General features: G+C 38.6%; 1 protein-coding gene across 7 annotated transcripts in view; it reads right to left on the bottom strand.

Moving 5' to 3' along the window:
• stxbp5l (syntaxin binding protein 5L) overlaps positions 1-12,564 on the bottom strand; it is a 126,509-nt gene that overhangs the window by 25,326 nt on the left and 88,619 nt on the right. For 5 of the 7 annotated variants that reach the window (XM_060875959.1, XM_060875962.1, XM_060875960.1 and 2 more), the window contains exons 11-20: positions 12,357-12,429; positions 11,380-11,527; positions 9,097-9,164; positions 8,656-8,696; positions 8,118-8,335; positions 7,779-7,939; positions 7,278-7,403; positions 5,336-5,487; positions 3,535-3,603; positions 1,730-1,795 (exon numbers count right to left, since the gene is read on the bottom strand). In XM_060875959.1, the coding sequence (XP_060731942.1) occupies positions 1,730-1,795; positions 3,535-3,603; positions 5,336-5,487; positions 7,278-7,403; positions 7,779-7,939; positions 8,118-8,335; positions 8,656-8,696; positions 9,097-9,164; positions 11,380-11,527; positions 12,357-12,429 (1,122 nt within the window). The remainder of the gene's footprint in view (positions 1-1,729; positions 1,796-3,534; positions 3,604-5,335; positions 5,488-7,277; positions 7,404-7,778; positions 7,940-8,117; positions 8,336-8,655; positions 8,697-9,096; positions 9,165-11,379; positions 11,528-12,356; positions 12,430-12,564) is intronic. The other 2 variants (XM_060875961.1, XM_060875966.1) reach the window with 1 other exon arrangement.

The following is a 12,564-nucleotide window of genomic DNA, read 5'->3' as shown; positions in this document are numbered from 1 at the left end:
TCAGATTGATTTCCTATCTGACTCTCATTGTTTGTTGCTGAAACATGCATGAGAATATCAGTGATAATGATAGAATACCGAGCAAACTATGCAAGCAGTCAGCGCAGAAGTGCACAGCATGTAGATACAGAGCTCATGGATAAAGTCACCAAGCGACAAGGAACTCAGGGCTAAAATCATGTAGCGTGCACTAAAATATTTCTGAACACTAGATTGTCCCCTTAGATACATGCTAAAAACATCTGCCCTACAAAAATGTAACAGCTGCTCAAGCATTTTTTTTCATTCATAACTCATTTTCTCTGGCTCAGGGCTACTTGCAAACTCATAGTGAGGCTTGTAATAAATAAAAAAAATGGAAATAATATCTTAGCATGATGAAATATTCATGGCAACTTCCTCTTAATATAATGCATAAATAGCTCCAACAGTGAGTGATGGTTTTGGAAACACATCTGCCTGTGAGTGCCTCTCGCACACATAATACTTATTTAATAGAATGTTGTGCATACACTTAAACACCTACAGTACACATGGTGGTGTGGTACCCACCTACCTTAACACCCCCCCCCCCCCCAACACACACACAAACACACACAAACAAACAGTGTCAAAATACTCAATCTCTCTGTGTCTCCTTTACCTCACTGTCCTGTTATTCATGACTTTTAGTGCTGCAGGGTGAAATTTTGGCTAATTTCCCTGTCCAAGAAATGTGATGCAAAATCTCAAAGGCAACTAGCACAAACACACACACACACTCCCTTCTTTCACTTCATTTCTGTCTTTAACCATTAGCTGCGGGCTACAGAGCTTTGCCAGTGGTCCCCTGCGGTCCCATCATTCAAGCAGACTGCACACAGTACAGAGAGAAAATACACCAAAGCCATGATGGCTACAGTCAGAGAGAGAGAGAGAGAGAGAGAGAGAGAGAGAGAGAGAGAGAGAGAGAGAGAGAGAGAGAGAGAGAGAGAGAGAGAGAGAGAGAGAGAGAGGGCAAGGAGAGTGAAAAGTTCTTTCTTGGGTAGAGAAAGGTTTCAAATGCATCAAGCATCAAAGCTACAATGTCCTTGAGATCTTCAGCAAATGTTATACAAAGCCAACACAAAATGCAGGAATGAGATAGAATGAGTGAAAATGCACACAGGAATGAAGGAATAAAAAGAAAGAGCAGTTAAAGAGAATTGCAGGAAAAGACATTACATTGATTGTCTTTAATCAGAGATAATGAACTTGTCACACACAATTTTCATTAATAATTTCTTCTCTTGGAGGAATTCATTTGAATGTGTAGAAGATCAAAGTGTGAAAATCTGAAGCTTTTGTAAGAAGGTTTTTAAGTGAAATAGTTGATAGTGTAACGGTGTTGAACATTCTGTTTGCAAATGATATTGTCAATGCCAAAGTACACAAACCATTAATTTGTTTATTTATTTATTTACTGCTTAGTTAGGCTTGTGGTGGATCCAGAGTCTATCCCAGGAAACACTGGGTGTGAGGAAGGTATCTAGAAGTATCTGGACTTCTAGGTTTTGCCAAATTTCAGTAGTATCAGTAGTAAAAGTGTTTGTGTGTGTGTGTGTGTGTGTGTGTGTGTGTGTGTGTGTGTGTGTGGTTGGAAGCAGGGCTGATACTCCATTTCACTGTGTAGTCGAAAAAAATCTTTCAAATATTCACCTCTATATAAAAAAGTGGGTGTGGCTTCCTAACAAAATGTGGGCGGGGTTACCTGAGGTGGGTGATTTGCTTCTTTCCAGGTCCAAAGATACCTGGTTATCAGAAAGTTCGGTAAGGCCTGTCGCATCCAATCAGAGAACAAAGAAAGTAGAGACACAGGAAGAGGAAGCAGATAACCAGAGCATTTAATTTCAAACAAATAAGAATTTTATATATGTAAAGATCAGATATATCTTAATGATGTCTTAGGAGGTGCACTTATAATTCTGGAGTAATCTTAAGCATCTGTTTGTGATTCTTTTATACTTCAGTGACATGACACATTACTTACATTTCATAGTTATCCATTAATTACTATAATTCAATTAAGGACAATATTGTGGTATTGTACTGTAGTATATTTCATTACTATCATCATGCATGGAGACTGACACTGATTCTAAATCATGTAAAACTCTATTCAGTCACTAACCCTCCAGAAGCAGTTGTGCACAACCACATCATAGGATTAGTGTGTGAAGGTATGTGAGAGTGTGTGTGAGTAAACATTCACTGCACAAATATGATGAGGCCTGCACTGCAGCAACAAATTCCATCAACATCCATCACAAAGCGAGATGGAGAGACAGACAAAGAGACAGAGAACATTTCCCATGAGAGGGACATTATCATAGGACTAACTCTTGAATAAATGCATGAATTTGTGTCATGCATTTACATATAGCTTTAGGACCTGTGGCACAGAATCAGTGCAAGCCCCGTTTAGTCACAAGCACAGCAAACAGTGCAATCAGGGTTGAGGAATATCGAGCCAGCAACATAACTCCTCTCCATAACCATTATAATGATTTCATCATACAGAAATATTTAACTTCATTTTTTTCATCTATTCTTTATCTTTTTTTTTTAAAATTGCTCAGCCCTCAACAATGAAATGAATTATCTTATTAAAAGAATGCAAGCTTATAGAATAAAGCCCAGTTAGTCCAAAAAAGGTGAATAACTGATTAATTTGTGCCAGCTCCTAAGATTATTTAATATTAACTATGTGTGAATTAGTGCTCTGGTTCTTTGTTACTTTGACTGATCATTGCACCTTTGAAATGTTTTATTAATGTTCAGTGTGCTGGGAGAATTTCTGAACCCTGATTGATTCTCTAGCACTTAATAAATGCTTGGCCAGAATACAGAGCATGAGGTGACTGGATGTTTAGCAGTTCTTGCTTATGTCCTACTGCAGACACTACTGCAACTGAATTCACCCTTAAATGCATAAGGCGGGTGGGTAATATTTTTTGTTACGCCTGCACCTTCACAGTATTCTACAAATGTATTGTTTTAATAATAAAAATAATAATTAAACAAAATTATAATTAAAATGATTAGACAGTTAAAAACTATGAAATTTGCAGCACAATTTTTAATAAAATGTTCAAATTTTCAAAATGTAAAATAAAATATTGCATATTGTTTACATTATTATGACCATTCATTTTGATCAATTAAAAAAAAAAAAACACACAGCCGTAAGAGATTTTGGACAAAACCCAATGGCAAATAAGCCTTGTATTTAAGGGTTAATATTATATAATCTATATTGTTAATCTTAATTACTCTTATTCTCGTTAATCCTAATAATAAACTCAAAGAACTTCCATAAATCTATTAAATACACAGTATAAGCATATCATATTTTATGCTAATTCAGAATAGAATATTTGAAATATTTAATTATTTAATCAATGAATCAATGAATGAATGAATCAATCAATCAATCAATCAACATCTAATCACCTAGCCATGTACCACCTGTGGCCACTTCATCCCCACCCCATGGCGGCTACTCCAATCACTTACTCTGGTAGGAGGTACGGGTCCGTTTCTTTGAATCTGAATAAAAGTTAGACAGGCCACGCATGCAAAAGTCTGTGACAGCGCCCCCATGCCCAAGCACCGCCACCCACGAGAGAGAGAGAGAGAGAGAGAGAGAGAGAGAGAGAGAGAGAGAGAGAGGAGAGGAGAGGAGAGGAGAGAGAGAGAGGAGAGGAGAGGAGAGGAGAGGAGAGGAGAGGAGAGGAGAGAGAGAGAGGAGAGGAGAGGAGAGGAGAGAGAGAGAGGAGAGGAGAGGAGAGGAGAGGAGAGGAGAGGAGAGGAGAGGAGAGGAGAGGAGAGGAGAGGAGAGAGAGAGAGGAGAGGAGAGGAGAGAAGAACAAAAAATGCTCCAAGTAAAAAAGAGGAGTGTGACCATGGCTGCAGCAAGACCAAGTTCACAGTTTAATGAGTGGGTGAAAGGAAAAAAGAACTGTGAATGGGGAAGAATGTGTGTGAAAAGGAGTTATAGAGATACAGAGAAATTCTGTCCCTGACTTTTGACAACCTGCACACTCTTCTAGACTGGAGTGTTTTCATCTCTACTGTGAATGTAATTATTATTTTTTTGAACAGCATTTATTTACACAGAAAAAACCTCAAAGATTATGAGTAAGGTAAAATGTAACTTTAAAATAAAACTACAGGAAATATTACTGACATTTTAACCAACTAATTAAGGACACAGTGATTGAATTCTGAGAAAGGATCAAATTTTAAACTGTCATACATATACATCACTAGGTTCTATGAAGTTCCTGATGATGGACTCACAGTGACATATATAAGTGTAAACAGCTACAAGAGCAGAGTAGCACACATGGAGAAGAACATGAATTGAAGGAAGCATCTCTCTTCTACCTTAATCTTCTTATGAAAATAAATGAAAAGATAAAGAAAAGTCAGTATGCTCATTTTATTTGAGTTTCTATCTTTCCTTCTTGCAATCCTGACTAAAAAGCAGAGGGTGTGGGTGAGTGCTGAACCAGCGTCCCTCTTTATTTAAGAGCTTACATAAGCAGAGGATCAAAACCACTGCTTGCCAGGACCAAATGACCTTTCTGCCTATCTCTGAATCTCCATGCTGAGCATCATGCTGGCTCTGGGCTCTTCAGTTTTTAAAGATGTTGATGCCTGAACAAAATATCTGAGCAACTGCGGTGAAAGGAGTCAGCATGGCTGCTACTCTACAGCGTCCTTTGGATGGCGATTGGGAAAGATTCTTTGTAGTATTAGAGTGTCTTCTTTTCCTGTGCGCACAGGTGTCGTTAGGATGTGTAATGTGAATGTGGGCGAGCGTAATTCTATGTGTATCGGTGTGTAATGAGGGTTGGGGAGAAGAGGAGGAGCAGAGTGGTAGAGGATCAGTTTGGATTAGTAGAAGTGTGTCCTTGTGACAGTGACAGGGACTTTTGGCTCTGTCAGAAGTCGTGCTCAAGCAGAATGTCAAAATGGACAACATGCACAGAATGCAAATCCGTAAAAGAATATGGCCTGTCTCATGCAGCCAGAGAGAGAGTGAGTGTTTCTGATTGTGTGTATGTGAGTGAGTGAGTGAGTGAGTGAGTGAGTGAGTGAGTGAGTGAGTGAGTGAGTGAGTGTAAATTATGTGGGAGTGTGACGGAGAGAGACAAAGAGAGATAGAAGACTGACAGAAAACAGACAGACAAGACAGTGAAGTGAAGTGACACTACATATGTCTGTTATGCAATAGAATGTGTGTGTTTGTCTGTGTGTGTGTGTGTGTGTGTGTGTGTGTGTGTGCACTTTTGTGTGTGCGTGTGTGTACCTGATGTGGACTGGCGGTTCTTGCGAGGGGAACGTGTGAGGCGTTGGAAGGGGTCAGCTGAGCCATACAGCTCCAGAGTGCTCATGCACACTATCACTGTCTTCTGCAGATAATCCACCACTGCCAGACCATTACAGTTACCTAGAGCTAACCTACACACACACACCGAGACACAAGACAGCCAAATCGTCAGTAAATAACATAGCAATCCGAATAGATGCACACAAACAGACGCCTCTGTCAACAGGCTCCACCCTCTCCTGTCACTCTACCAGAATGATTGGCTGTTTCTCAGCTGCTGCTCAAGCAAACAGTGTTTATGTTCGTAGTTTGTAAATGGCTGTGGGCGGCTGGATTTGCAGAGCAGAGCTCATTTAAATTCATAAAGCCTTTTGTATTAGCTTCCATTCCAACAGCTCTTTCCTTTGATCACGTTTGACCGATGAATGTCTCATGCTTTTATGGATGATTCAAGGAGAAGGTTAAAGGCAAGTTCTTATTCACATTCAATAACTGTATAGTGTCCATTTTCTAGATTACATTAAACTGCAGCATTTATTATATTAGAAGTATAAATTATTGGACAGGGGAGGTAGCTCCCGGGGCCCTGGTTCCATCTCAACTTACTAACTGTGTGGAGTTCTGGATGTTCTCGTCATGTCTTCATAGGTTTCCTCTGCATTTTATGGTTTTCTCCCAAAAACATTCTAATGATAAATTGTACACAAAATTGCCTGTAGTGTAAAAGTGTGTATATATATATATATACATATATATATATATATATATGTATATATATATGTATATATATGTGTGTGTGTGTGTGAGTGTGTGTCCTGCAGTGTTGTAATGTAACAGAGTACAAATACTTCGTTACTGTACTTAAGTAGAAATGTCACGTATCTGTACTTTACTTCGCTATTTAAATTTATGTCAACTTTCACTTTTACTCCACTACATTTCCTAGATAAAATGTATACTTTTACTCCGCTATATTTCCACTAAGCATCTTCATTACTCGTTACTACAAAATTAAATCAGAAGAAATGTGTGCGACAGCAATAAGGGAGGTTTGGCAAATCACTGCTCCTAGATTGCATTACGCTCCGCACGCTCTACGGAGAAGCACAGGGACACACGTGCACACGCAGTCAGAGCTGGAGGCGTTTATCTATAACGTTAATCGGCTGAAAGCCAGAGTTGATAGTACAAACAAAATATTAATGCAAACAATCTATTCAATACTAAATAAAAATAACATTTATTGATTTGGTCTTTGTCTTGTGAATATTTTTTATTAATGACTGCATTCATTGGACACACTGTTTGTAGAGAATGCACACATACATGAACTGATTTGATTCAAGACTGGCATCATTACATCATGCATAAAATTTTGGTGTCCACTTTTGCCATTTTAAAAAATACCATAACTTAACATAACATAACATAACATAACTTTTGGCTTACTATGTAGCCATATAATATATAATATAAAACTCTTCTTGTTTTAAATTCTCTTAAATTAAAGAAATTAAAGATGAAATCCTAGAACCGCCCCTGCTCTAATGCCTACCGAAAAATCACTGAAATTTTACTTTTTACTTTTACTTCAAATACTTAAGTACATTAAATATCAGAAAATTACTTTTGATACTTAAGTACATTAAATATCAGATACTTTAAGACTTTTACTTGAGTAATATTCTAAAAGGTAACTTTCACTTCTACCAAAGTCTTTTTCTAGTACGATACTTGTACTTTTACTCAAGTATTGCTTTCTAGTACTTTATACAACACTGGTGTCCTGTGATGAGACAATGTGCTGACTGAAGACTGGTTGAATTTTTGGAAATCTCAGTGTACGGTAATATTGAAAAGCAAACAGAGACTAAGCAAGAGAATGACTCAATGTAAGCTATGTGGTAACGGGGCTACTCACAGGCCATAGGCAGAGTTTAAATCCAGGCTGGTGATTTGCTGAGGTGGCTCTCCATCAACCCACAGCAACTGGATAACAAGCTCGGCCTGGTAACCAGGGGGCATCCAAATCATTCGATCTTTTACCCTGAGAAAGATAATAATTGTTAATTATATATGACACAAATAAATTGATGGTGGAGTGCAGTTTAAAACTGTCTAAAGCTTTTCCCTGTTTGTCAGAAGAGCACAGCATTAAATCCTTTACATCTGTGAGTCCCAGATAGCAAGATAATTGGCCCAGATTTCTGTGAGGAAAAACTATGTCCTTCTTTCTATTTCCCTCTGTCAATTAGTGTGACACTAACCAATCACAAAAAGGGTAGAGCAGATAGATCTTCACCCTCGCTTTGTATCTGGCATATGATAAAGTAATGAAATGGGAAGTAGCAACAACCAAATTGGGAGGAGATTTCAGCTAACATGGCACCTCTCATATAAGGTTATGTGAGTTGTCACTCACTTTAGGCAGGGGATGCTGTCTCTCACACTATCTGGAGTGTTACTGCGCGGGCTGGGGGGCTGCGGTGAGTGAGTGCCCACATCTGTTACACACACTGTATTTTCTGTGTCTGATGGTGAAATTACATCCTCCGTGTCACACTGAAGACGCACTTCCAAAGCCTAAAAGAACAAAAACACACATATCCAGAAATATATACGTGTGTTAAAATAATGTGTCGTTTGGTTCTCAGACATATCCAGAGATTATTATTACATGCTCTGTGTGTGTGTGTGTGTCAGTTATGTGTGTTAGAAAAATTCTTTCAATCTGTAAGCTCTAAACTAATGCGTGTCTCACCGTGATCATGGTGTTGGCATCATGTTTGCTGAAGCGGTACAATATGACATGGGCACTGATGCCCACCACACAGAAGATGCGGCTTTGGGGACACCAGCTGACCATCTGCACTGCGTAGGGATCCTCTTCCACCAGCTCTGCACTCCGGCCCCCTTCACTGCCCTTCGCCTTCTCAAACACCTTCGATGTCTTCAGCTTGTAAAGCATCTGCAGTGTGACTGACCAAAGAATAAGTCATTAAAAGGTATTTATAATCATTTACTGTAATTAACTGCTGATATAAGTATAATATTGTGACCTGTGATTCAGGTCACAGACATAAATGACTTATTTTTATAAAAGCGTCTTAATGCTCTCGTATTTTTGGTCCTTATATTCATATATCGTCTCAAATATATACAGTATGATCTTTCATAAATAGCTTTCATTGCTTTTGTAAGGAAAACTTTCTTAAAAGGTTTGACATGGACCTCTAAGTGTAAGCATTTGATGAACATTGAAAGGTGGCATTGTACATTTAAAAGGGTAAGGCACTTACTGGCTGTGGCGTCCCAAAACTTTATCGATCCGTCTGCATGTCTGCACAAAGGCAATGAAGAGGTAGGACAAAGAGTAAGTGAACTATTTGGAATGTCTCCTGATGGGTTTCGAGTAGAAAGGAGACAAAAAAAATGCATAAAGGGAGAAAGAGGCTACGCAGCATGCAAATTCAATATTATTATTGAATTAATACTGCCAAATGTGATCCATTTACCAATAAAGCAAACTGGGAGGGCACATTATTGACTTCATATGAAAAGAAACAAAATCCATAGACTCTTAGAATTGGGTCATTTCTTACCACAAAAGGTTTATGAGTGTGGTGAGTCACTATAATTGTAATTAGAGTATTGTGTGCCTAAATAAACTAATGCTTCTTTTCATAGTTAATATTGTATTTATGGGTTAGTTTTGTATACACACATACACACACACTTACCCTGTAATAATAATCTCTGGATATGTTTGAGAACCAAGCGTCCATGTGCCACCGCTCAACGGCCACTCCTGACAAGCAAAACAGAAACAACGCGAAAAGCAGCATAATCATCATGATCAACATCCACCTCTAACCACCTTACCCCAGAGTGTGAAATAACAACAACACAGTCATACAGAGCTGCGTAATTACAAACAAATTTCAAAACGCAGCTTGCTGTTTCAGCCCTACAAGGCAGATAAAAAAATACTGACATTATAATCAGCAATAAACTGATGTTAACCCTTTCAAACCAATAGCGTAGTTCATATTAAAATTCAATACACACATTTAAGGAGCTGTTGTGTCTCTGCATAGATGTTAACTGCCTAATATGTTTCTCTAAACATTAATGCCTATTCCCTCCATCCATCCCTCCATCCATCCCTCCATTTATCCCTCCATTCAGCCATTTATCCATCCTTCTATCGTCTATCCTGGGGGGAACAAGGTGGGGCACCCTCTAGACAGTGTGCCAATACATCACAAAGCACAACCTCAAATACACACTACAGACAATTTAGGGAAGGAATCCAAAGTACCTGGAGGAAACCCCTAAAGCACTAAAAGAACATGCAAACATGACAAACACAGAGCAAAGGCAGGAATCAAACCCCAACCTTGGAGGTGCAGTGCAAACGGTGATTGAAATTAATTTCTACTTTTCCTCATCCTCCATCACTCTTTACACTCCCTTCTTCTTCTTCCTCAGTTTGCTCCTCGAAACTGTAGGTTTACTTTTATTCTACTGTTTTATTGATAGTCATCCAGTTCATTAGGATGACACATCATAACAATACAGTATATGCATCATATGGCTTCTGTTAATATAAACAAAACAAGATGTAACACTTTCCTGAATCCTTCTATGTCCATTGAGAACAACATTCTGTAGTATTTGTCCTGCAATGTCAGTGTTTTCCGTCCCACTGTCCTCAACAAACAAAATAAGAGCTGACATTTTAGTTTTTTAAGCAGAGTATTAAGTTCTGTCTAATGAGACTTTTTTTTTAAGTTAAATGTATTTAGATTTTTTTATGCATTGGCACAGAAACAAAAAGCATATTGAGGAAAGTCTGCTAGTCATATAATAACTATGAAACCAACCAGAAACTTGCTCCTGTCAAACATAATGGCTCTTAGGACTCACTGCACTTACTGTAACACAATCTACACACACGGTGGTCATATTTCTGAATGTCATTGTGTTTTGCTGTGTGCCTGACCTACAAGAGCTAGAAGATTAAAACACATGTCTAAATCACCACAATGTATGTCATCAATAAAGATAGGTTGTACAAAACAATCCCCAGATACTGAATGAGTGATGGTTCAGTGCCTTCCTACATATGACCCACACATTCATCTACATATGGCTGTGGAATGATGATCAAAAAAACCTTCTGAATTTGGCTGCCAAAGCTCCGGCATCATGTTCGGTATGATAGCAACCAGAACTTAACATTCTCTGATCTTTTTTGATCGTATAATACACAGTTATAGAAGAGAAATTGTTCATAATCATACTATCTGGTGTCAATCAGTTGGGGATGAGTTTCCATTTAAGTCTTAAGGTTTCTTCCTCATATAAAATGTAAGCGTTTTTTTCTTGCCACTTCTGGCTTGCACATTAGGGATGCTTTTGTGAGAATGTCCATTGTTAAAAGCACTCTTCAAATAACATTGAACAGAAATCAACAGAATTTTTCAATTTGCTCAATTCTCTGTATCTCTGTCAGTACTTGAATAGAATCGAATAGAAGTACAATAGAAGTGTTGTAGCAAAGATATTTACTTGCACAAATCCACAGATTTCAATGCAAGTCATGTTTTAGCTATGCATTCATTTCCTGTATTGTTTAAATTTTTCAATTAAAATTCATGGGGCACGGCACGGTGGCTTAGTGGTTAGCACGTTCGCCTCACACCTCCAGGGTTGGGGGTTCGATTCCCGCCTCCACCTTGTGTGTGTGGAGTTTGCATGTTCTCCTCGTGCCTCGGGGGTTTCCTCCGGGTACTCCGCTTTCCTCCCCCGGTCCAAAGACATGCATGGTAGGTTGATTGGCATCTCTGGAAAATTGTGGAATCTCTGGAAAATCCGTAGTGTGTGATTGCGTGAGTGAATGAGAGCGTGTGTGCCCTGCGATGGGTTGACACTTCATCCAGTGTGTATCCTGCCTTGATGCCCAATGATAAAATGAATTTTAACATCTCTAACTGTAGCTAGTAGCTAAGTTTAGTTACCTTATGGCTGTAGCCAGTCTTTTTGTGTTTTGCTCCTATGGAGTACAGCACAGGGATGATGTCGGGGGGACAGTCGGCAAAATAAGCTGTGCATGTAACAGGAGACTCGTGGATGTCCATGGGGTAGGGGTTCTCAAAAATAGGGAAACTGGTAAAAAATGCAAAAACATAAAACAACTTATAGTTTTATAGTGAACACAGCACAATTCTAACATCTCTTATTATATTCCTGATGAATGTCTCAGATTATGAATGACTTTAAATGTGATTGAATGCCTGCATCAAATCAAAACATGTAGCAAAGACAATCAATTCCAGCCTTATGATGGTAAAATTCAAATAGAATATAAGCAAGAATATCTATATAGTATACACTTTCCACAGAAATTAAAGAAATTCTGGTGAAGTTCATGAGCACAATGGAAAAACTGACAAATATTCACATTTTGTACTACACATTATACCCACAAGACCACCATTAACCTAATTAGGGATAAGCCACGGATATATGTTCCCTAGAGCTCTAATATACACGCGAATAAAAAAAGGGATTGAGTCAAAATTAGTTTGAGGCTGACTGTTGCACAAAGTAATTATTTCTTTGTAACAGTGCAGAAAAGAAAACTCACGGGCTTCCTCTTTAAACACTTTCAGATGTTTATGTTTAATGACGTTCTCTACTGTAAGTGGCTTTGTGGCAAATTGAACAGCTGATGTTGGGCATCTTTAGAGTGCAACTTAAAACACTGTGTGCGCAGGGTTGACCTTGTCTCTGTCTTATAATAACAGCATGTTTAATTGACACCTGGGGCTGATGCTAAGAGACGGATCACTTGACGAACCGGCACGCACACTGGCAGCGATCATGTTTTGCTCTGTTCTTTATTAACATCTCAATCACACCCATGTGAATTTCATGTGGGTGGTGAGAGATGTTGCTGCAGGTAAAAGATGTGTGTGTGTGTGTGTATACATACTTGCTTTGTGTAAGATCAACCACGATGAAGTCCTTTTCCAGTAGCACAACCACTGCGTATGGCTCCTGCACTTCTGTAAGCACAAAGAAATTGTTTCTGAGCATGTAGTTCAAAGCCTTAATAGACTTTAGAAAAGGTCATGCTTTGTTCTAAAGTGCTCCACCTCACCTACACAGCATCTGAACACCATAAAATCACCAAAAACAAT

This window comes from Tachysurus vachellii, chromosome 8 (assembly GCF_030014155.1).
Source record: "Tachysurus vachellii isolate PV-2020 chromosome 8, HZAU_Pvac_v1, whole genome shotgun sequence".
NCBI classification, from domain to species: domain Eukaryota; kingdom Metazoa; phylum Chordata; class Actinopteri; order Siluriformes; family Bagridae; genus Tachysurus; species Tachysurus vachellii.
The sequence above is the reverse complement of the archived record's forward strand: the minus strand, read 5'-3'. Positions and strand labels throughout refer to the sequence as shown.